Here is a 27,238-nt window from a genome sequence, read left to right as displayed (position 1 = left end):
GTGTCCCTGTGGCTGGAGAGAACAGGCGGGTGATTTGTTGCCGATTTTACGAATTTATGCATGTAAGTACATAAGTTCAGTGGATTTGGTCCAAGTTGATTTCTGAATTCGTTGTATACAATTCAAAAATAAAATTTTATCGGTGATTGTAATGTGTGTTGCAACGACTTAAATATATATAATAACAATTTATTGGTTTTACAAGTCGCTTACGAGTAATATCAGACGAAATGTAGATTTTCTAAATCCCGTGAATGTGATTAATTATACATCCCCTTATAGTATTTATTTGTTGTATTTAATTACTTCCATCTATTCTAAAATACCCAGGCGTGATCCTTTTGTGTAATAATGTAATATTTCATATGAATGAAAATCTGGTAAAATATAATTGTTTTAACCTACGATATCTATGTACCCACTAGTGTCGTTGTTGATAACAAATACTCAACACTAACGCGGCTATTATGCACGATTTAACCTTCATTGGATTCGCAGAGTACCAAGTTCATTTACTACCTGAATCTATTAATTATTACTATTTATACACACTTATTACATACTATCATTGACCTATTGTAGGTGAAAGTATACTATGCATTGATCATATTATTTATGTTACAAGAATAACATGTTTATTAAATTAGTTTTAAAATTTTTTTTGGTAATTATTGTTTATTTTTGTACATAATCTCCTTTTTACTCTATACGTCTTGACCTTAGACTGTGGAAACTAAAGGACATGTTATGGTGACATATACAAATCAGACCTTATATGTATATGATGCATTTCGACTTAGTTAAGGTCTTGACCGATGTTCCAATTTCTTCTACATATAAAAAAAAAATTTTGTCAAGCTTTGAAATATAGGCCTCAGTTTCAGTTGTTACTTCCTCATTTGATGCGAACCTTTGTCTACTAATCTTTTTCTTCATTATTTGAGAAGAGATAAAAGTCAGATGTGGCTAAATCTGGTGAATATACGGGGCAATAGTTCGTACAGCAATTCTACAAATTTTGATGTTGCGATTGCAGAAGAGTGAGCTGGTTCATTATCATGATGAAAGACTATTTTTCCTTTACAAGATGGTATCGTTTCTTTTCTATATAACTCTGAATTAACCTAACAAAGAAGCACGGTAAGCTTGGATTATTGTCTTGTCTTTCCCCAAAAAATCGATATGAATGACCCCTTGGCAGTCCCATTACTGTGGCCACACTTTACCAACCGAAAAAACTCTTCTTTTGTAGAAGTCCACTGCTTTGACTGTTGCTTCGTTTTATGGGTATAATGGTAGATCCGTGTTTCGTCTACTATTACGTGCGGACGCAAAAACTCTGTTAGGCTCAATTCATATTGCGGCGGAACGAAATAGAAGCTGTCGTTTTTGATCAACTGTCAGCAAACGCGGCGCCCATCTTGCAAAGGCAGCTTTTTCATACCCAGAATTTCGTGCAAATTATGAACATCTCTTTCAGTCAAGATGTGCAGAGCGTCATCAATCCTGCGTATCCTCCACCCGACGGTTTGACGAAACAATGTCGTCAATTTTGTTGACGATATCTTCAGTGGTTACATTAATTACTCTTCTTGGGCACTCGGTATCATTTGTGGTGGTACGATCACAACGAAATCCAGTGAACCATTTGTGTCTTAATATTTTTTTCAGTTTATTCTATATCCTAATTGTTTTACCATGTAAAAAGTAGCGTTAAGTTAATACTCGAAATTCCGTTTCCTCTATCTTCAAAAATATAGTTACCGCATCGTAATCTTTAATAAATTTTTTTTTGCGCTAAATTTAATCTTAATCTTGTATTTTATTTAAACTTTTAATCACGTCTCTATCAACCCGTCCTCCTAGCATTTTTTTTTAATAATAATAACGCACACACTCAACATAGCCCCGCACTAGGGAAACCCTGTGTCGCGGGTGCCATGCACACACATAGACAACCACAAATTACACCCAAACTCACGAGAAAAAAAATATTGTCTATGGTACTCACTACTAAATAGTTTCAAAACAAGAACGTCGTATAGGAAATGAAACTATTTTTCCCGATTTAAATCGCGTATATTTGTTTTTTCAAACGAACCGATGTTTCGGGCCCTTTAAATAGTTAAATATTTAAAAAGTTTCATTTCCTATGTGTAACAATCGCGAAAACCTAAGAAGTCGAAAAGAACGTCGTATTTCTGCTAATTATTTTATTAAAAATATGAAATATAACGCTATTCAAACGCTCTACTGCCTCCTGATCGACGAAATTGGCGTAAAGATCTTGCAACCGGGCCGCGTATATGGCTTACCGTACACAGGTATTCAGTATGTCCCCCAAGGAGAGACGAGTTAGGTATGCTTTTCTAAGGGGCTAAACAACTGAAATACCGTACCCAGTACGTCCCCTCAAAGCGACAAATTAGATATTTATTTATTATATATATTTATATTATATATATATATATATATATATATATATATATATATATATATATATAATTCTTTAAAACTATGAATTATATAAGCAAATGTAATCGTAAATACTTAATACATATCGAGTTCTTAAGTTTTCGCGATACCTATATTTACTTACATACGTATAGGTACTTATATTTAGGAAACTGTCAACTTAAGATTTTTGTGCTTCCCAAAACTCTTGTGCATCTTGAAATGTGCAAATTATGTTAACACTTCTCAAGTCTAAACGTTACTATTGTGTATATAATTGCGTCTGATTTTTATGTTCGTAGAAGGAATGTTTTCAGTTCCTAATAGACAAAATTTAAACTTTATAAAAACCTATTTCAATATAAATAAATGTTTGCTCTTTGGAAAGAACCTCATCGGAACAAAGTTAATGTAGTTCGTTTGGAGTCGGATAAGAACGAGATTTTGTTGTGTTTTCGTTGAGTGTTATTTTATAATAAAGATTGGTAACGTACCATTTTTCAATTAAAAAAGTAATCAAAAAATAAAAATTCATATGATTTATGAGCCTAGCCATGGGATTTGTTACGAAACGACGGAACGCGCTATAAACCATTAATATTTTTCTTTAAGCAGTTCGTTTACGGTCGCCTCATATTGCTGCTACCAGGCAACGCGACTCTGTGATGCATAAAAACGAGTAATGTCACATAAACGTTGTCTGCTACACGATAATATTGCATTTCTTTAAACAAAAAATTAAAAAGAAGAAGTTGCAAGCGGCGACGCGCTGCGCCACACACACTTGGCAAAATGCAATTTATTACAAAACACAGTATTTGCAAAATAAAACATACATTTCTTTGAATGCGTAATAACAAAAGAGTAAAGCCAGCCTGTCGTCGGCAATGTGCGCCGTAAAAAAATATGTATCTCATTGTTGAGAATCTAAGTTATGTTTGCACGTGGCGACACAAACGTGCCAACGACGTATGGTGTTACTCTCTACCAATTTTAAATTAAAAAAGAAAATTTTCATTTTGTAGAGAATAATTTTGCGTTTTGCAAAGTGTTGCGCGGCGCAACGCTGCACAGTTTGCAGATTATTATTTTGCATTTTTTCTTTGAAGAAATGTCACCTTATCACGTAGCATATAAAGTATATATTGCACTGCTCGTTTTAATGCATCGCAACGTCATGCATTGCCTGTGTGTGACAATTTGAAGCGACCCTAATAAATAACACTAATATTTATCAACCACTTATCATAATAATTTATTTTTAATTAAATATAACGCACTATTTTACTATTTGTGTGAAATAGCTTTAAACAATATATCATTACTTTGGCGTTACTTTGGCGGCAGAAATAGGTAAGGTGGCAGTACTTCCCTCGACGAACTCTTTCACAAGGAGTTCTGCTGCTGCTAAATTGTTTTAATTATCTACCTTTCAATATTACATTTTCATATATTTCGTTAATCAAATAATGTGTACATAGATATCATGGCATGAATTACTTGCAATTGTATAAAAATTTTATTTTTTTCCATCCTCTAAGAAAAATCCATTAGCTTTGACGTTTCCGTAAATGACATGTTGTCTCACGTTTGACTATGACAACGTAGGTGTAGGATGGTACCATAGAGCTATGATGGTACAATTGAATATGATAAATCATAGACATCCTGCAAGGTATCGAGAGTCGTTATCAATGGGTTCGTTACATAGTCGTTATAATCAAATTGCTTATAATAATATTTTTTCTCACCTAACGTTTCCAAAAGTTATTGAGGTAGGATTGGCACAAGCATAGCGCATGCGTGCATAAGACGGACAAATATGGCGTCGCAGCATCCAACAAGATCAGCAAGAAGCTGATAGTAGTAATATTTTAGAATAATGTTGTGTAAATATCTATTTAAACATATTAGGTAGAAAGAGTGATGATCTATAGGTGGTGAGTGTCATTTTAAAAAAAATCTATTAAATGTTTACAACTAGCACCGTGAGGATAGAGTTGTTTTGATTTTGCCCGGTGTTTTTAATGGAAAGAACATTTATTTACTTAGATTAATGTATGGAGTATTATTTACATACTTGCAGGGCTATAGTGTTTTATGTTATGGTAGGCCAATTCGTTCCAATTAAAATGTCAGCCTGGCTTTAAGAAAAGTCTTCGTGAAAGTCTAAGGTTACTAACAGATTGCCTGCACGTTTTCAAGATTATTGTCTAAAGAATGTGCTAATGTGTTATACGAGAGGATGTACTTTATTCGACATATAAAATCCTGAAAATAGGCTAAAGTAAAAGTTTAAAATAATTATTTTAAGAATATAATGTCTGATTTTGTACATAATTTTTATATGGAAATATTTATCTTCAAGTACAGAAAATTTGCAAAATTTTGGTTTTCAACTGAAACCCTATTAGTTATAGGAAATGATTTTTTTTCGGATTTAAATCGCGTATATTTGTTTTTTCAAACAAACCGACGTTTCGGGCCCTATACAGGTCCCATGGTCACGGTTGACTGAGGTGGTACAGTCTTCAACCAGTTATGTCTAATATTAATGCAAACCACCCTATTTTTTCACTATTCTTCGCCGCCTGTTCTTATTTCATTCATATTAATTTACAGCGTGCGGATTGTCGGACGCGAAAGGCGACCCCCCACACCTCACCTTCTAATACCTAGGCGTGCGTTGAAATACCTCGCCTTAATACATCACTACAAACATATTGAAAGTTATCGACGCAGCATCGGCTTGAGGCTTTCATATTTTACGACGCTTTCGCATTAAGCCGATTCGCCATCGATGCGGCCGTTTCGGTGTCGTCGATGCGAAATAAGGCTTTCGCAGCTTCGGAGTCGTACAGGCGTCGACAAGGCCATACGCGCTATCATCCTTAAACAGCCGATCGGAAATTTACAGGAATAGGAGATTCGTTGCCGACCTGTGTCAAGCCGCGTTGTACGAGCCGATGTGAAACGCACATCTTTTTTGCTCCTACAACATGGACATTAAGCTTTTTCTGATCGGATTAAAGCGATTCCGTGCGTAGTGAACGTGAAGTTAAATGAACACAAACAGCTAGACGCGCGTCATATCGTCGGGTATAGTGCAAATCCACGTAACTAGTATTTATTGGTAAAAAGCGTGTATCTGCACTATACCTGAATAATACTTATGTACTTGCTTTAATACTTTATTATAAAATAAAATTAATACAATGATAGAACATCAGCCACAGAGTATATAATATCTATGGGTAAAGAACCATAGACCCTATAAGGTTATTGTCAGACAGTACACCTTCCCCTTAAGACTTTATTATGAACATTCTATACTAACTAGACAATAACTAACACTTTGACAGTTTACAATTAACCTTAGCTTCAACTAGTAAGTTAACAGTGCAAGTAGATAATACAAAAAGTTAACAACTAATAGTCAACAGTAAAATCTTAAACTGAACAATAGAATTATCGAAATTTGTGACATTGAACATACAACATAGTTATCTAAACTATTCATAAATCCAGTCCATTTTTAGGTTTGACTATCCCACCGACTGCGCCATAAATAATACTTTCAACAAGTGTGCATAGTCAATCCTTTATTATAATATTATAAAAAAAAAAAATAATAATAATAAGATCAAATTAATACAATGATAGAACATTTTTGCAGAGATACAGTTACAGAGTATAATATCTATGGGTAAAGAACAATAGAGCCAGCCTATAAAATTATTGTCAGACAGTATAAAACCAAATTTCCCAGGAGAGGGATTTAACGTTATTAATATATATACATATACTTTGTTATTTCTATAAGTACCTAATGCTACCGCGACTTTCATTTTTGCACAGTAAGAATTATATTATTTTGTCTAAGAACTGATGACAATAGATTCCCGTAAATCACGCTAATTTGGTTGTCACGACATTTACGCGTATTTGATTTGGCCACTAAATTACCGAAATGGAAACTCATAATCAAATGCTAGTTACGCGTAATTACGCTATCCCCGACGATTTCACCGTCATTTGACACGGTTGCGCATTAGCTCGCGGTGTTGCGGAATGGTGAATTTTGGTTTGCGCAACAATAAAATTATAGCTTCGCGACGACCCGTGTCGCCGTGTGAGACAAAACTACGTAAAGTATTCCATATACTACAAGATTGACGAAAGGACAATATATCATAATTGCCATCTGTTTCTAAGAGATACACACTGATCAATAATTGCTAATAACATGTCTATTTACTACACTAACACAGCAAATAAAACGCTTGAATATTTTGCATTACCTACTAAAACAGTTGGACTCGCATCTTAACCAAGGTCATTTTCACTAAACTTTGTCTCAGTGGTTTTACTGTATTGCTTGCTTTATTCGCATATTATAGACGATATGACTTATTACTTCTCTCATAGGTACAACTGTAACTGTTGTATGATGTATGATGGGCTGTATTATTATTATCTTACCATGTCATTAACCAACTTTCAAGTTATACATGTCAAAAGAAGACAATGGCAAGGTCCATAGCATTTCAGCTTAGACTTTCCTTTTTTGTTCCATCCTTTAGAGCATAGTTTCCCAAAGTGCTCCCTACCGCCCCCCAGAGGACGCTGAAGAGTTCTAGGGGGACGGTAGAGGTTTACTAGGCTTGCGCCGCCGGCAGGCGCCCACATCTCCATCGCGGGAGTATCGGTCCCGTTCAGACCCCAGATGAAATACCTGGGCCTTGTCCTGGACCGGCGATGGAACTTCGGGGAGCAATTCCGGCAACTTGCTCCCCGAATAGTGTGCGCCGCATCGGCTTTGGGTCGGCTCCTGCCCAATCTCGGGAGGCCGGGAGCCCCATGCAGAATATTATACGCCGGGGTGACCCGAAGTATGGCCTTATACGGCCCATTTGGAGTGGGGCCTTATCAGTGGCGACGAAATCGCTGCTGAGGAGGCCTCAGAGGGTAGTCGCCCTGCGAATGTGCAGGGCGTACATGACGGTGGCCTGCGCTGCCGCATGCGTCCTCGCCGGTACTCCACCGTGGGACCTTGATGCCGAGGCCCTGGCGGAGGTCCAACCAACTGGCCCCCAACCGGCCCCCAACCGGCTTCCAACCGGCCCCCCAACTGGCCCCCCAACCGACACCCCAACCGAACCCCCAACCGACCCCCCAATGACCCCCCAACCGACTCCCTAACCCATATTCGTAATGACACTTTTATTCGGTACTTTCGGTTTTAATTGTTAGTTTCAATTGTTTCTTAGAACAACTAAAAAATTAATTGCAATTAATTTAATTGCAATAAAAATCAATTCAATTGAAATCAATTGCAATTAAAATCAATTTCAATAAATCAATTGCGACGCGTCGCAATTGATTTAATTGCTATTGATTTCAATTGAATTGATTTTTTAATCTGATTGAAATTTAATTGATTAACGCCCAACACTGCTACGCGTGCCGCTCGCAGTGAGCCGACGATAACCTGGTACTCATTCTAGCGGGTGAAGACTATTTCACGCGTACACACTAGAACCTCCTTACCGTATCTGTCACGTTACTAAATATAATATCATTGTACGTTATACAGTTTACAGCTCGCTAATGAGTACCCGGCTTAAGATTTATATTTGTCTTCAGTATTAGATATCCTCAAATGAACCTATAACATCTTCCACATACTTGTGGGACTATATTTATGACAGCATCACCTTGATGTTTCCTGCTTCCACACGTGGAATCTTCAACAAACGAAGTATTATTTTACAAAGTGAGTTTATACTTATGACTTAAAATAAACCCCAAATGAAATCTTCTTCTAATAGTCATTTGGTCATACTTGCATCGCTCCTTTACTGTCTTAGTAAGTTAATTATTATAAATGTAAATTACCGTTGATTATCTGTTATATTCTCTTGTAGATTATGCACGGTGAAAAATATATACATATGTTTATTTAGGTGTGTAGTAAGTTAATCATGTAAGGATTATAATGATAAAATAGGTAATATTTCAATCTTCTAATTATCTCACTCGTCTTTAAATTAGGAGGTAGGTACGGTTAGACTTCAGTAAATAGGAAAACGATTTTACTTACTTTATCAAATTACTGTCGTGGATTCGGAATAATTTGTTACAACCGCAGTTCCGACTTCAAAAATATGTGGTTTTGCCTCCACGCAATAAATTATTACTTTAAAATATTCCAACAAAACAAATAAATTCAATAAATCATTTAGACGCTTTGCACTTTGCGGTTGTGGCCTTCAGAGTAGACAAGTCTCATCAAGAGTCGTGACTGAAACAAATGGGCAGTAGATTCGATAGTAGATATATAATTTATTAGGATTTTATTATTAAGTTATTAATAAAGTTATTAGGATTGGCCCCACTTCTAGGTATTCATCAGCATCGCCCCCTGATAATGTATGTAATGTAATGAAGATCAAGCAGTGATACAATCACAAAATTTCGCTGCATCTGTCTGTTTACTGTTTACCAAATACTTGTTCTTGTGCTTAAAAACATGTGTCTTGTCTCACAATGACCAACAGTTACATTCACATTGTCCAAGTGAACATTGCAATCACCAAGCGTCAGCAAAGATTTGCTTTACCTGCTTTGGATACGATTTTGTTAAAGTATTATGGCAAAGAGTAGAAACGCGTTGATTGTGTGTTTCATTGTGTTAAAACTAATAACACCGTCGTTGTCGAGGTCAGTAAAAAAATTTTACTAACATCATAGGAGGAACTGGGTTTCGTTATAACCTTCAAAAACAATTTAATTGTGCACGTGAAGCGTAAATCGTGCTTGAGTTATCAGATATTATATATGTGCTTATGACTGTATGTACTTATGACGCATACAATACTTAACATTGTTATGTGATAAAATTGTTTGTGATTCAGGTTCGTTTCTTCTTACACGGTGTTAATTTAATTGGATTGCACCCGAAGGGAATTGTTTCCACTCATTAATACGTAGGTACAAAAGTACCTTTAAAAGGAATCCCGAAATCCCTGAAATCTGAAGATGTAAAGCAATTGGGTTAGCAACCTGTACCAGATAATCTGCATTAGTTACGATTGTTGACCTTGAATTTTAAAGTGAACGCAATCGTTCCAGCGACTCTACTTCTTAACACTTTATAGATGAATAAAGTTATAAGTACCTATATAACAGATTTCAAAGGTTGTTTGCATTTAGCAATCAATCAAATATGTATAGCTTAATTATATATAGCAATAAAATATTATTGCACACAAAATAAAATGCCATAATTAAATATATACCTACTCATACACACAATAGCCAGTACGGAAGGAAATACAGAAACAAAAATAAGTGATATGTATAAAAATATAAGTAAACACAATGTCACTCAATAAGCGGCATGAGCTACTAATTTTCTGTTTTACCCTTTTGAAACATATTGTAGAGTTCTGTTCAATGTTTTAATAGACAAAAGTGATAGTACATCACAGTGACCTAGGTACGTACTATGCAAACATTTACAGTAGGTACAGTCAACAGCACATCAAACTACACATTGGCGTATCTTGTTCCATTGCACTGAAGGCGATTTTCGAACAAAAATGTGTAGTCTGATGTGCTGTTGTCCGTACAAGGGGCACTCAGAACTGTATCCATTTATCTGAAACTCGTAAGTTGTTGTTTACATTCTTTTGAAATTCCAAGTCTTCGTGTCATATTCATGAAACAATAGTGTATATTGTACTCACACAATTTATTCATGAAACTGGCAATTTTGTACACTGCGCACTATTTAGCACTTCTACATGAAAAGTTATGACGACATATATTAGCGTAAACGGACAAGCAATTTGGTCATTGAAATCTTAATAACGAACATAATAATGCAGGTCAAGCATAAAGTTTTGTATAGACCGTTAATAAAGAATGTAAAATAATTTTCACATTTAAAAAAACTACGAACTAATTGCAAACTGTGGTAATGTGTAAGGATAAATTAAAGTTCAGCAGACCATCTTGCAGATCTAGTTCTTACAAGGTATTGCAGAATTTAAAAGCTACATATCATTTTCAGGTTGAGAAGAGTCTTCAAAATCAAAAAATCAAACATGAGAACAGCGATTGCTATACTTGCCATCAGTTCTTGCTGCATAACTCTATTGATGTATTATTATTCACGCACATTGTCATTGACGGGCAAGCTTGAATATCAGGAAAGAATTGCAACTACTGAGCCGGCAAATGTGGGTCTACCCATGAAGCACGTTTCATTAAAAGAAATCTACGACCAGTTAGATAAAAAAGATTCTGAAGAGGACTTTCTAGCGGAAGATTATAAAGCACGTAAGAAATTGAAACTACCATTTTTTTTAATTTTAAATTAACGTTAAATTAGAGAATATAAAATATAAATATATAATTTAGTAGCAGTAGAGCTTCTTGTGAAAGAGTTGATTCAGGGAAGTGCTGCTGCCACCTTACCCATGTATCTCTGCCGACTAGCAGTTATGTGAGCATTAGGTGGGTACTACTGCGTTCCGGTATTGAAGGGTAAGGGTGCTGATAAAGTTACAGGCACATGGGTCTTGTCAACATGTCTCAGGTTGATGGGCGAAATGGCAATGCTGTTTAAAGATCTGAGTCGTACTTTAACTGGTATGGGTGTCGCCTACCACCAGGCGAATGACTTGTTCATCCCGACGCTTGACATTATAAAAAAATATATGCACAATGGTTAGAGAAGTGTCCCATTTCCTCCATAATTTTGAATCAGCTGTCACTGAGTTACAATGAGTCAAACTCTGTTGTCCTCTTTAAACTCGCATTATTTCGCCTTCTCTGCTGATCGTTCAGATTAATAGTTTAAAAATCTGTTAATTATTCCAACCTCGAAAGCCATATAAACTAGAAGCTCATTTATTTATGGTCTTTCAGCGCTTTTAATTGATAATCCTGGATGCATAATTCCTCTCTTTGCGGTGAATTACACGAAGAACTTAAATAAATCTAAAAATCGTAACTGCGGCGAAAGAGCTATACATTTAAAGAGAATAGACGAAAGAAGTGTTTCAGTTTCTATAGAGAAAAATCGCTTAAGGAAATACATGGCAAGGAATCCTGCATTCGAATGCTGTTACAGATTTATTCATATGGAGGACGACCCTACAAAATTAAGGTAAACACGTAGTTTATTAGGTGCATTGTCGCAGCTTTCAGTTTTTAAAACAATAGAATACCTATTCTGCCTTCTTATAATAATTAAAGTATAATCGAAATTTTTAGCGAAATTGAGTTATTAACATATCGATGGGTCCTATGTATAAGGGCCAAAGAGCAAAATCACAATTTTACAGAAGAGGCTTCCAAACTTTAAATATGGTATATTTTCAAGATTTCCTTGTATTTCGAGGTTTACTTGAATATTTCTGATTTCAGGAATTGAAACTATTTTTCCGGATTGAAATCGAGTATATTTGATTTTTCAAACAAACCGACGTTTCGGGCCCTTTATAGGTCCCATGGTCACGGTTGACTGAGGTGGTACAGTCTTAAACTAGTTATGTCTAATATTAATGCAAACTATCCTATTTTTTCAGTATAGTTACAATAGTTATTAATTCAAGACCTTATTTTTAATTTTACAAAGAAAACATTCCAATTTACGCTACATTAAGTTTTACAAATTATTTTATTGAAAGAATTTTTATTAAGTTCAATTTATTATTAATTAATAACAGAAATTAGAATAAACTAAAACATATTAATTACTACTGCAGTCTTATGTCTGTTTGGAATTTTTCATCAGAGGAAATATTAGATCCCAAACTGGCGGTACAGAGAAATCATCTTCCCTGTTGAAATTAGTATGTTTTTTAATTTCAATGGCCTCTCGCAGCATCCTGGGTAGATAACGGAGTTCTTTTGCAAGGACCTAGGGTTTGTCAAATTTCATTCAATGTATAGGTTTATTCATGACATGCTCGCAGACTGCAGACTTGTTTACGCGACGGTGTTTGACATCAGCTATATCGTCGCTGGAAACCGATAATGCTGTAACTCTCAAAAACTCAACTTTTCACTGGAGCCAAAACAAAAATTGCAAAAACAAAAAAAAAACATAACGCTGAAACGATTCGAGTTTTTTGTGCCAAATTTAACAAATAAGCCTATAAAAAAATAGGACTTCTTAACAATAAAATCGGATTTCAAATAGTCCTACTCCTAAAGACGATTATGTGAGTTACGACAATTTGATTTTCAGATTTTAACCCCAAAGAATGCTGTAACTTTCAAGTTAATTTATATGAAGGTGCGACTGATGCCGTCAATTTACGGTGTTCTAAGAGTGATGTAAATGAATTAGAGCTCCTTAACACATTTTTAGTCTTTAAGTGTTAACTTTTTGAATATGTAAGAAATTCAATACTGCTGTAAGAGTATTTTTTAAACCAAAGCAGGTAACATTAAAATGATGTTAGTGAACATCATATGCAATTTACATAGCTTTTAAAATCTTTATTATTAAAAAGAACCACTATTTGTGAAAAAGACTGGTCACTATGAGTAGGTACAATGAAACAAATCGAATTATAATATTGGAGATTTAACACAATAAAACAAAATCATTGACACTTTGTGTGCCATATTACATCGTTCTTAGAACTGATGAATTATAAATTCCTTAAATTCCATAAAATAATAATCAACAAATAATTTTACTCTTGATTATTAGTTTTCATTTTCTGTTCTTATATTTTAGTTTATTGTCTGGTACCTACGAGGAAAAAGATTAACTACATATTAAAGATTTAAAATTATTACATGTTAGTATAAATTCAATAATAATTAAACCAACCCTATTCCTCGTAGGCACTAGGTAATGATCGAAAATAGTAAAAATATAGAAACATTTTATCATGATTATAATTTAAATTAAAACCAAGCTATATTCATCCATTAAGCACACTTCAAAATTTAAAAAATATATATATTAAAATTAAACCTTCTAAATTCCATAAACTGCAACTCGGTTGTACATCACTCATATTTTCGGGTGTTAACTGGTCAATTGAAGGTTAGATCCAGGAACTGCAACCAGCTTCTGCACTATTGGTCTTTTTGAAAGTACACATTTTCTATGATCATTTTAGTAGACACTTTGAATAAATTTTCTCAGGGTTTCTAAACGTGGGCGTCAGATCATAAACTTTTGTAGAGACTAGTTTTGAGTTTGGCGTATTGCATATCTTTTGGTGACATGTCGCGGAGCTTCTTGATGCAGTTTGAGGCATTGAATCTGGTTAAATTATTCTCGGCGGAAGATTGTTGCTCATTTGGATTAGGTTACAATTTATTAGAACCGTCTGATAGCCGTAGTAATTTGTTATTTAAAATTTCAGTCTTAGATTGTTTTGACTAGTAGCATAGCGTTACTCGACAGAAAATTGTTTCTTTGTTCTCTTTTAGCTCATTTGTGTTTTTATATTCGTTAGCATGTGTAGAATATATTTTATACGTGTGTCTATTTTATTATTAATTAAACTTTGCGTTATGCATGACTTAACATACCTACAGTCATTTAAACTATTGATAGTAACTATCATGACGTAATCTGTGCTATTAGCAGTGACAGGATTCATGCTATCTAGAAATAAGATTTTGTGATACATGAGTTTGCTGAATAAATGATGATGGTTACTGTAGTGAGGTGAGAAAAAACTTCATAAAAAGACGGAAACGCACATGTATAAACATTTATCTGCCTGCCCCGATGGGAGAACGGCGAGAGATATATGTATATATCCAGAAAATGGCTTGTTTTGCAATATTGTATCTAAATCCGTTTTAGTGACTTAGTGAATAATAATCACCTAAACATATTAACATATCTACATATCACAATAACTTTGAACTTTGTAGGATTTCTCAGTCGAATAAAATCATGGTGATTTGAGTAAATTTCACTATAATTTAAATGCATCGTATTTGCGAGTTCTACGTAGTTCATTAATTTCAGACTCTTATGATCTGAATAAATAAATGAGATTAAATATAATAAGTAATAAAATAAAATAAGGAAAAAGAAATAATATTTAGAAATACTTTCGATTTCGCTATAAAAACCTCGGACAACACACACAAGTACCCTCACGCCTCACTGCTGCATGCGTAGTCTCTAAATATTGCTGTAAACCGCGATGTCATGAAGCGAGGGAAGGATAAAATGACGTAAGGAGAAATTCTGTACTTGTTTATATTTGTTTTTAAATATCGTAACACTCTATGCACTGTAAAAACTCGGACCTTTAAAACGCTGTAAAACACATTTTTCGTACTTAAGAACACCCAATTAAATGCTGTAAGTGTCATAGTCATTCTTTATAAATAAAAATGGCGATAAGAATTTAAAGCTTTTTTCAAAACACAGTTGGGAGCATTTTGTCTATAGCTTTATCTATAGAAAAACTTTAGAATACGAAAAGATTATTTTTACTTGCTTTAGTTTAGTTGATCTTGTAGAAGAACTTCCACTCCTATGAAGTTTTTATGATTGTCTACAAAACGCGATGTTTCTAAGCGATTTTTTCTTTTGACAGTATTACAAAACCTTTATAAAGTTATAGGAAATAGTGAGCGTATTATACAATAAAAACTTTTCAAAACACTAGGTCAAAAAACAATTGAAAAAATCCAATTTGTCGCAAAACAACGTTATTCTGTATAATTATATGGAATGTGTTATATATGACTAGAAAGATGGATAAATTCCCTATCATAAAAATATAAGGAATATTTTAATGACATACCTAACTTATGTTGGAAGAAATAAACTTTTCATTCCAAAATTGAGGTTATTTCTTCACGCCAACCACATTTCACACAATGATTTCAATGTATTCTATTGATAGACGGCACAATATACATACACAACATTGAAATACAGTAGTTTACGCGCTCATTCCAATTATTTTTATCATTTCACAACACCGAATTACTTCACAATGTTTATTTATTGTCAACAGACAAATGCCGGCCATGACCGGCCCGAGCGCGAATTACGACTATTGTATCCAGCGTTGCCAATTTGTGGAAAATTCCCCAAACTGTGGGGAGTTTCAACTAGATTAGGGATTTTGTGGGGATTGGCGCTATGTGACGAAAATGTAGGGATTCTAACATTTTATCATTTTGTTTAATCTATCAATTGCTGATGCATCGCTAGTTGATCGTTACTGTTAGAAACACCTGTTTCAGAGAACATATGCTGTTTGCGACAGTAATCATCTGGCAGCGGAACTTCAGCATATAAAGCAAGTCCTACATGCGAATAAGTTGAAGATTCCACGTCAATTCCGCAGGCCCCGTGTGAAACCACCAACAGTCGAGCGAAGACATGCCATTTTACATTACGTGAGAGGTGTTACAGACAAGATCGGAAGAGTCCTCAGGCGTGCATCTATCAAGACCTATTTCAAGCCCCGGAGGAAGATTTCTCAGTTCCTGAGACCCGTAAAATGTAACATCCCCTTACAGGATACAGGAGTTTACAAGCTTGCCTGTGAGTGCGGTCTCTCTTATATTGGACAAACGAAGTATTTGTACCCGCGTCAAAGTACATATAGCTGAAGTCAAACACCGTCGCGTAAACCTCGTCATGGATAAACCTACACATTCAATGAAGTTTAACAAACCCCAGGTCTTTGCAAAAGAAGTCCGTTATCTACCCGGGATGCTGCGAGAGGCCATTGAAATTAAAAAACATCCAAATTTCAACAGAGAAGATGGTTTCTCCGTACCACCAGTTTGGGATCCAGTATTTCCTCTGATGAAAAATCCCAAACAGATATAAGACTGCAGTACTAATTAATAAGTTTTAGATTATTCTAATTTCTATTTTTAATTAATAATAAATGGAACTTAATAAAAATTCATTCAATAATTTGTAAAACTTAACGTAGCGCAAATTGGAATGTTTGGTTTGTAAAATTAAAAATAAGGTATTTAATTAATAACTATTGTAACTATAGTGAAAAAATTGGGTGGTTTGCATTAATATTAGCCATAACTGGTTGAAGACTGTACCACCTCAGTCAACCGTGACCATGGGACCTGTAAAGGGCCCAAAACGTTGATTTGTTTGAAAAAAACAAATATACGCGATTTAAATCCGGAAAAATAGTTTCATTTCCTATGTGTAACAACCGCGAAAACCTAAGAATTCGATATTTTTTATTTTGTTTCAACGCTACCTTATACATTGTAATGAAATGAATTTTTCAGAAATAAGTGAAAATGGTCAAATTGTTAGTTTGGCCCTTATACTCAGGACCCATCGATATCTGAAATAAACGAAAGGAGGTCTACTTAGGGCGCTCTATAAGTTTCCGGAACTGGCCACTTACATAAACAATATTTAAAAATTACTTTTTAGTTACTTACAACATTTGAAAATGGAACTCTTTGGCTGTAGAATACAGTTTGTTTTATGTGACTGTCACTTGTTTTTACAATGTGGCATCATTTTACAAATTGGTTGTCTACATCACCATGGATTTATCTCGTAAAAATTTTCGTAGTATGATTTTCGACGACTTTAAATGTAATTTAACAGCTCAGTGGAGCTTCGCTCCGCTTCAAACTGCTTTTGGCGATGAAGCACCATGCAAGACGACTAATTTATAGCTAATTTGCAGAATTGTAACACAGTCATGTGAATCTTAGTGACGAATTTTGTGATGGTCGCCCGTCCACTGCTGTGAACAACAAAAACATCGATGCTATGCCTCGTATAATCAAAACAGACAGGCATGTGACATACCATGAGATTCGGACATCTTTAGGCATAGGCATGAGTCAAATACAATCAATACTACACAAACATTTGGGTGTGAAAAAGCTGTGCTCTCGGTGGATCCCACACAATTTGACTGAGGTTCAAAAAACGGATCGCGTCACTTGGTGCTATGTCATCCTTACCAGATTCAACTAAAGGGCGTCAAATTTGGTGTGGGTCATAGTAACAGGTGACGAAATATGGATTTATAGTTACGATTCCAAAACAAAGCAGCAATCGAGCGTATGGGTCTTTCGAGATGAGCCGAAACCAACCAAAGTGGCGCGCGTGCAAAGTGCCTCTAAGCGGATGATTGCTTCTTTTTTTAGTAAAAATAGACACGTGGCTACTGTTGCTTTGGAGAATCGTTGTACCGTGAATATAGATTGGTACACGACCATTTGTTTACCGGAAGTTATTTGTCATAACTCCGTAAAAATAACCGTAAATGCCGTATCATCTTGCACCACGATAATGCCAGTTCTCACACGGCCAGACAGACAAATGAATTTTTGAAGGTGAACAACGTTGACCTTATGAGCCATCCCGCGTACAGTCCCGACCTGGCACCTTGTGACTTTTATTTATTTCCAAAAATTAAGAACCAGTTACGCGGTCAACAACTTTCATCCCCTGAAGAGTATGAAAAATGTTTCAGAGATTGTCACGAAGGTGTGGCATATATATTTTCAAAATTAGTTCATTCGTATGAAAAAGTGCATTAACGCTAACGGATAATATTTTGAGAAACAATACATTCATTTCTGACCATTTATAGCATTTTTTTCTTATTCATTCCGGAAACTTTGTGCCATTATCACACTGCACCGCGCCCCGCGACGGTGCGCGAGATGCAGAATCACGCGCGCGGTGGCGGAGACGCAGATCTGCGTCAACGCGCGGTTTAATCTGCGCGGTGGCAGCGGCGGTCTAGCGGCCCCGTGTCACTTAATGTACTCGCTTCGCAGTTGATAGCCGTAGTGATTGTATATGTAGCCGAGATCCTTCTTTGACAAGAATGGTTAATAATACAAAACTCATTCAGCGCGCTGCAGTTATACTGTCTATTTGATTTTTGTTTACTCAAATAAAAAGACACCGAAGATATTGGATACATCCCTTTTTACGAACTAGATCGATAAATGGATAATTTCAACATCATTATAAAGATTTAAGAAGATATGAAGAGAAATTTGGTCTATTCTTAATAGCAAATATAAATTTATCGACGTCGAGATCTATTGTAGAAAACTAAACATGTCCTTAAGCTTAAAAATCTGCGCGGTAGTTCGGAGCGCAGTGTGCCATGCCCTGCGGTTCGCCGCTCTCCTCCGCGCGGGGGTGCGATAAAACCGCACGCGACGCGCTCCCGCGCGGAGAAGCCTTGTCAGTGTGTGTTCGCATGTTTTCCATACAAACTGAGGTATTTCAGTACAACATTAAAAAACGCAGCTCCGCGCTCCGTCGCGGGGCGCGGTGCAGTGTGATAATCACCTTATAGTGCGCCTCACGTACAAGCGCCTCTAATGGTTTTTTAATATCTTATTTACATATATTTATAATTATTTTTTTAGATGACAAAACTTTAGTTGTCATTATCTCAAAAGTTACCGAAATGTAGAATAGAATAGAATAGAATCGTTTATTTCATGTTATCAATGTCACAATATTACAATTGGAAATACAATGTCAAGGGATAACTATGATCGTCAGTAATAAAATTATAATAATAATAATGAATATAAAATAAAGTAGTATAACTACTGCTTGTCGAATAAAATAAAATTAAAATTGTTTCAAAAGAAACTCATCGACACTGTACAATTCAATATCCAATAAAAGGTTTTTTAGTCGGGTACAAAACGTTGCATCGTTTCTAACACTTTTCAGGTCTGTGGGTAGATGTTCGTAGAATCGGGGACCTATTACCCGCGGATTTCTAGTTGCAAGTTCGGTACGGTGGGCAACGGATTTTAGTGTTCCCGCGTTTCGTAACGCTCGGCCTCCGCCCGTACGTCACTCATAAGTAGCCAAGTTTTGACGCGCATAAACTATTATATCATAAATATATTGTGAGTACATGGTCATTATATTGTATTTCTTAAAAAGGTTTCTGCAGGTCTGACCCTTTTTTATGCCTACTATTGTTCTTAGTGCACGTTTTTGAAGAATAAATACCCTAATCGACTCAGTTGAATTACCCCACAGTGTGATGCCATAAGACATCAACGAATGAAAATACGCATAATACGTCTGCCTCAATACCACATTGGAGACAAGAGGACGCAGTTTCCTCAGTGCGTATGCAGCACTTCCAAGTTTTTGACATAGAGTTTGTATATGTGACTTCCAGTTCAAATTTGAGTCTAGCGTTAAACCCAAGAATTTACAGGTGTTACATAATGGAACAATGGAGGTGATAATTGGCTTTGTTATAGAATTTCTTCCTGAGAACAACATAAGGTTTGACTTCGATTCGTTAAGAATAAGTCCATTCGCAGAGAACCACTCACACAGCTGCTCATACGTGCAGGCTAATTTTTCTTCCAACTCGTTGTAGGTTTTAGCACACACTATAACGGTTGTATCGTCCGCAAATAGAACCACAAGACCCCCTGATATAAAGTATGGCAGATCATTGATGAATGCCAGGAATAGTGTATTACCTAGGGCAGATCCCTGTGGGATGCCAATGGTAACGTCACCAGCCGCTGACCTAGTTGTTGTACCGTTTGTACTGACCTGAATCGTTTGCCGTCTGTTTGATAAAAAAGACTTTAATAGGTTATGGGCGACTCCGTTGACGCCATACACAGCTAGCTTTTGAATTAATAAATCATTTTCAATTACATCGAACGCCTTTGTTAGGTCACAAAAAATGCCTGCAGTTTTATACTTATCATCTATACTGGTAATAATAGAATCTACTATATTTTGTGCTGCAACTACGGTGGATTTACCTTTCCTATAAGCATATTGTCTATCTGATAACAAATCGTTCATTTCGAAATGATCCATAATACTTGTTGATATAATAGATTCTATTATTTTTGATATATTCGGAACTATGGTTATCGGTCTGTGGCTTTCAACATGGGTCACGTCCCCCTTCCCCTTAAACACTGGACATACACGAGTACTTTTTAAAATATCAGGATATATACCTTCTCTAAACATTTCATTTATTAAAATAACGAATATGTCTCCAATCACTGGCCACACCGACATTAATATATTTATAGATATATCGTATATGTCCAGCGTTTTTGACGTATGCCACATACCCCTCACTACCCCCTCCAACGAGTCACGAGTGACAGTTGAAGGCTGTACTGAGGAACATCGCATTCACCCACGCATTTTCTTAAAAATGACATTGATTTTTCTTTATTATTGTGTACATGTAATTTTGAAGTTATTGTAAGAAAATAATCATTGAAGTAGTCAGGTATCATGTCTACAGGCACAATGTCTCCCTTGTGAGTCAGTCGAACGTTTTGTTGGTGATTCCTAGTTGAAACCTCATCGTTCACAATCTGCCACATTACCTTACTCGAGTTTTTAGTAGACATCATCTTATTATCATTAAATAGACGACGATCACGCAAACTCATAGATTTTATTAAATTTGAATGATGTTGAAGACATTTATTTAAAACATTATCATGTGGAAATTGGTGTTTCATTGAGCAGAAATTATTATACATTGCAATGTGGTGGTTAAGTTCTTCACTCACCCATGGAATAGTATTCCTCTTTAAAGATATTTTTTTAACTGGAAAATGAATATTAATATAATAAGTTAATATTCTTATCAATGAACTAAATTTTTCATTAATATTAATATCAGTCACATGAATGAAACTCCAATCATAATTATAAATGTCCATATAAAATAAATTAATAGACTCCTCTGCAAAGATACGTCGATGTATAAATTTGTTTACATTTTTGTGTTGCGTAACAGGTAATACGAATAGCTGTGCGTTGTGGTCGCTTATCGGCGTATCTAAAGGAGAAACGGTTATGTAATTACAGTCATCGCTCGAAACTATCCCACAGTCCAAAGAAGTGCTACAAGTGTCACATTCGCGTGTAGGAAAATCGACAATATTTTTTGTGTTATAACAACTTAATAGGTCGTCTAGGCATCGCCTGTCCGAGTTGTCGGTTAAATAATCTACGTTTATGTCGCCGACCAAAATTAACCTTTTATTTTCGTCAAATATTGTTGACAATAATTTTTCTATTGAATATAGAAATTGTTTAAAATCTCCGTTTCCAGTTCTATAAATACCCACAATAACAATATTTTCCGAATACAGTTCAATTACACAAATTTCACAATGATATTCAACACCAATACTCTGTAGGTCCGTTCTTTGTTTAAATAAGATTCCTGGCTTTGTAAACATAGCTACACCGCCGTGGTTGATGCGCGGGCGACAGTAGTAATTTGCGAGCTCGTACCCTGATAACTTCACGCGTAGTATTTCATTGTTTTTGCACCAGGTTTCAGAACATACAAGAATGTCAGGTTCGTGTGTGTTTAAAATTATGTTCAATAGTCCCGTTTTACCAGTAATAGAACGTACATTTTGGTGTAAGATCGTTATGTTCGATTTGTGTCTCGGTTTTGAGGTTATCCCTGATCGTGCCGCGCGTGTGTTTTTCTTAAGTTTTTTGGAGTGATCGTATTGAACTTTCTAATTGATACTCCGGCGGGCCATAATCCAGGATCTCGTATAGATTGGACTTTGTTGGCTGGCACCTCTAATTTAAAGGACGCGTACTCTCCGCGTGTCGGCAGCCGCTCACAGCATACTCCACTAATTCGCAGCCGAGATTGTAGATGCTGCTTTATATCTTCGGATGTGGTGTCGACGCTAAAATTGAATAAGTGTAGCGTACCAATGCGTGGTGGTGCCGCTCGCAAGCCTCCTAACACCGGTTCAATTGTCTTTTTGTTGAGAGGTCTAGTGGTGTTAATAAGATGAACCTCTCTGGTGTCAGGGGTTGATGTATGTGGAGTTGATATATTATGTGACTTGTGGTTTGCAGTGGAGTATAAATGTGTTATTATGGTAAAAAGGGCTATATAACACTTAATGCCAGTATGATCACTACCGTAAAATAAGTGATGATTTTGTATATAGATATACGTATTTTTCAGATATGGAGTTTGTAAAAAACTTAAACATGGCATGACCATTATATTGGAAACGGAATTCATCAATGTTAAGTGCTTCAAAAATGGAATAAAACATCCAAATTCTCGTGCCTTATATACAGACATGTTTGCATTTACAAAAAAAGTACATAATACTAAACTACCTACGAATAATTGCAAGGATAAATACAACATACTAATGCTTGGCATTGACTCTATGTCCTTGCCCCGACTTGCACAAACTATGAAACGAACTATTAATTTCTTTCGAGATAATTTCTGGTTGGCATTCAGAGGCTACCACAAGGTAATAATTGACTCAATAATAGACCAATTTCACCAAGTCATTGCTAAATAATATATGCAAATCATTATTGAATAACTTTTATATTTTTAGGTGGGTGATAACACATTTCCCAATTTGATGGCGGCTTTTACAGGTAAAAACCTATCTGTTCTCGACGATAACTGCTCAGGGAAAATGGATGAGTGTAACCATTTACTAATCTGGAGTAAATTCAAGGAAGCCGGTTATGTAACTGCCTATGGTGAAGACTACGTAAAACTACCTGATACTTTTCACGACGACTATCTGTTTCTGCGCTCACCAACAGACCACTACTTGAGGCCACTATTTTTGATGGGCGAGACAGAAAGTAGTTATTCAACAGTTTGCACTGGAAAGCAATTTTCATCACAACATCTTCTCGATTTCGCTCTAGACTTTACCATTACTTATAGACAGCAACCTTTCTTTGGTTTTTTCTGGATAAACTCCTTCAGCCACAATCCTAACAGCCGACCACAAGATGGGGACATACTAATTGAAAATTTTCTCAATCGTCTCTCGTACACAGGTGTACTAAAAGACACATTCGTCATATTATTCAGTGATCATGGTATACGTTTCGGCGAGTATCGTATGCCAATGGAATCTTATTATGATGAGCGGTTACCATTTTTGTTTATTTGGAGTCCACTAAAGTTCAAAGCGAAACATCCTACTGCATTTAAAAATTTAGTTCAGAATCAGTTCAGATTAGTGACCCCTTATGACTTACATAATACATTAATGGATATAAATCGGTTATCAGTTTGTAACGATAACTTTAACAGTATGAATGTTTCTGAAGCTTGTCCTAATTGTCATAGTTTGTTCCTAACTGTTAGTGCTAATCGCACATGCCAGGATGCTGCCATTCATGAAAAGTGGTGCAGTTGTCACAAATTATATCCTCTGGACACTGCGGACCCGGAAGGTATAAAGAGTACAATGCACGTGGTCTCATACATTAAGTCAAAAGTTAAAAAAGTTAAAACTGAAAGAAAGAAACGCTGCTGGGTCTGTAGAGATCTCTCATTAAAAAAAGTGTTAAGAATACATTTTTACTACGATGCCAATAAAGTGAATTTATACCACGTTGTTGCATTCACGATGACTCCAGGTGGCCTATCTTACGAAGCCACCGTCTTAAGGAAAGGTACAAGTGCTGAAATAGTCGGCAAAGTGAGTTTCATATCTCCATACAAAGGCTTAGGGCGGTGTACAGCGAATCGTGCAGATAGATTGTTTTGTGTTTGTCAAGAAAAGAAAAACTGTACAATTGAAAGTTATGAATATAAGATGACAAATAAATAAAGCATTTATTTATAATTTATATATATATACATATATAATAATAATCAAATTAATTGTACGCACAATTTTCACACTATGAAACAGCGGCAATGAGTCATTAAAATTGAGAAGCTCAAGATTAGAATGAACCAGAGTAGGAAAACCGGTGAGTACGGAGTTTGGAATGACATAGTTAGTTATTCCAATATGAATGGAGGAATATATAGTGTATTTATTCATGATTCACAATCTGGTCAAGAATATCATCATATTGTCGGTACGGCCTCGGTCTGCACCGCAGTAAAACATCGCAACTGCCAAACGCCGGACGCTCTTCTAAGTGACTGATAATTTAATCGTGATATCTACAACCATAACAACTATAATTCTTATAGAAACATAAAACATACTAGCCATAAATTTTTAAATTGCACAAATTATTTGATTAAACTTTAATGTACTTTAGTAATATCAAATAAAAATATTTTTAATCCATTTTGTTATAAAAAGAAACAACTCATAGGATAAAATGGAGGGAACTTGAAATAAGGAATTATTTTGTGTGTGAAAGACAACTGCTCTAATGAAAACACATAGTTTCCATCTAATTAAATTTTATAAAAACGATCGTTGAGGTGAGTACGCTTATATACATATACTATCTGCTCTCTATTTCTTACATCACATACCATTAAGATTATAATTGAGAAACACAATCAATACATCGATATCGTTGATCAATGGGATTTAAAACATACTTTTAGCAATACTTAAGTCTTATTGTCCAAGATGCGGTAGATCATACCCAATGAATCATTGGTCATACCGTAATGTAAAATTACGTTAAACCAATTAAAACCAAATATTAGGTCCACTTGCCGAAAATTCAATGCGCAATTTCGGTGATGTTTTCCTTTAGTCAGTGATCGCAAGTACACGAGTACGCTACTACATAAATATCGTTGGTGGTTGCTGATTGAATGAAATGTTAAACGCCGAAATTACGCAGCTGAACTTCGGTACGCGTGGTTTTATATTGCACCTTCAATTGTCATCATAAGATTCATAAGTACGTGATAGTATACAGATCTCATTTTTTAGAACATTATATCTTCTTTGTTTCTCATATTCCGGTGGATTTGATCAATATAATTAAGTCAGCCTCTTGATAAATATTTCTTTAACATGATATTTTTTCTACTCCACGTTAGTGCATGTTGACAGAATATTAACTGTTTTATCTCTAAAAGGTAGAGTTGAAAGTAGCTAGGTTTTTAAATTGAATAGGAAACATCAAATGTAGTTTACCAGGTTTAATGATGTATGCATTAAAAATTGACAAATTACAATTTAAAATTTACAGTTTTTAAGATAGCAAAAGAATTTGATGCTGAGAAAACAATGACGTCGTGAAATTCTATGAAATTTTGCTGGGCACGCTCTATTAGTTACAGCTTATCAACCGGGTTTCCCTTTTTGCGATAGTAATATCAAATAACGTGACAGGATGAACGTAGTTGGGTTTAAAATGGACTGGTTCATTGAGAGATACATTTTTAGCACTTTACAGTCATAACTATAGGTATGTTATAATCACAGTTCCAATTTCTTAATGCTATCAGACAAAGTACATATACGAATCCTTAAAATCCCTTTACCTGTATCCATTCTTACCAATTAAAAATTATTAGTGGTATCATAATCGTACCTACTTACTTACATCGATGACTTGGTTGACATTTGATTATCTCGTGTTTCAGAATTCCGCGATGCACAAATCCTTTGATATACATCGAAAAAATGTGTTACTATTGTTGGTGTTGTGGTTGGTGCTTTATTTATTCTACTACAATGTACTCACACAGCTACTACAGCCGTACATATCTAGTCTAATAGGGAAAAGGAAAGTTTTAGTATACAATGTAACAAATGGAAATGGTAAGTGATTAGCAAGGGTGTGGTTGTCATGGGAAATGTGTGGCAGGCATCGAAGTAACAACTATGCGTGTCAGGTATAAGTAGGTACCTACTAATTTATCACTTTATAAGTATTGTATTAAAATTGTATATAGAGCGTAACAAAGAGTCCCGATTATGTTGCAGCTGATGATCGTACAAATGTCAATAAATAACTCTGTACCCTCCGTGAAAAACGCGCTAACTAGGCTTGTATCAATATTCGTTTTTTTAAAGATTCGTCATTTGTGTAAAATGATGCATCTTTTTATCTGATCACCACTACTTTATCTGCTCTAGAACCGAAGATAATTTTCGTGTATAATGATATAAGTCACCCTTTTCCAGAAAATGTAACTAGTTTTTTGTATAATGTGATATAAATTTATACGCACATATTTCAATTTCGTACGTCATGCCTAAATTCTAAGTGTAAAGAATTGAGCTTTCATTAATTTGCGATTGTGAATACTGATTGTATTGTAGTTATATGATTATACACGACCGAATGAAAATCAATCACCTTGTGATTAAAGCTATATACAAGTATTTAAATATCATTATAAAAATCGGCTACAATGCAAAGATGTTTGTGTGTCCTAATACCATAAATGTTGTATTAATTTACACAAACCTTCCTTTGAAATGAAAGATTTCATATTTTATTCATTCATATTTAACTTGTATCAAAAATGTTCGAAGTTTTTGTGTATTTGTAATTTATTTAAATCAAAAGCATAAAGTGATATAATTCATAATTCTAATCAGTCTATCTCTTTATAGGTAGATAAGTTTGAAAGAGAAAGGAGATTGTAAATGCTTATAGACAGGGGTCGATCTTACGTGTTTAAGGGTCGTATTCTAGAACTCTACTCAATGCTCAAGTCAGGATTTGAGTATGGTTTAAAGCACTCGAAATCATACTCAAGTACCTACCATTAGGGTCGTATTTCCAGTGTTTGTGTTTCCATTGCAATCCTGACTGAGCATTGAGTAGATTTCTAGAATACGACCCTAAGTCATCTTTTCTAGATCAAAAATTAAATAACAATTATATCGTCACTGGCAACGATACTTATTAAAATACAATATACTAAGCAAAGTAGAATTAAAACAATAAATAGAAATGTGAAGTAATCAGTCCTTCTTAATTTGTTTTAAACTGACATAAAAACGCATATTGACTGTCATTAAAAATAATAAT

The 27,238-nt window shown here is 35.2% G+C and overlaps 1 protein-coding gene across 1 annotated transcript in view; it reads left to right on the top strand.

Moving 5' to 3' along the window:
* LOC113237072 overlaps positions 1 to 27,238 on the top strand; it is a 39,849-nt gene continuing 12,611 nt past the window's right edge. Inside the window, exons 1-6 of the mRNA XM_026473332.1 lie at positions 1 to 62; positions 10,532 to 10,800; positions 11,392 to 11,632; positions 22,464 to 22,767; positions 22,858 to 23,967; positions 25,839 to 26,016. Of these exons, the coding sequence (XP_026329117.1) occupies positions 61 to 62; positions 10,532 to 10,800; positions 11,392 to 11,632; positions 22,464 to 22,767; positions 22,858 to 23,967; positions 25,839 to 26,016 (2,104 nt within the window). The 5' untranslated portion in view covers positions 1 to 60. The remainder of the gene's footprint in view (positions 63 to 10,531; positions 10,801 to 11,391; positions 11,633 to 22,463; positions 22,768 to 22,857; positions 23,968 to 25,838; positions 26,017 to 27,238) is intronic.

The sequence above is a fragment of the Hyposmocoma kahamanoa genome, unplaced genomic scaffold, assembly GCF_003589595.1.
Source record: "Hyposmocoma kahamanoa isolate Upper Pololo Valley unplaced genomic scaffold, ASM358959v1 93, whole genome shotgun sequence".
Lineage (NCBI taxonomy): Eukaryota > Metazoa > Arthropoda > Insecta > Lepidoptera > Cosmopterigidae > Hyposmocoma > Hyposmocoma kahamanoa.
This window is presented reverse-complemented; position numbering and strand designations above follow the sequence as displayed.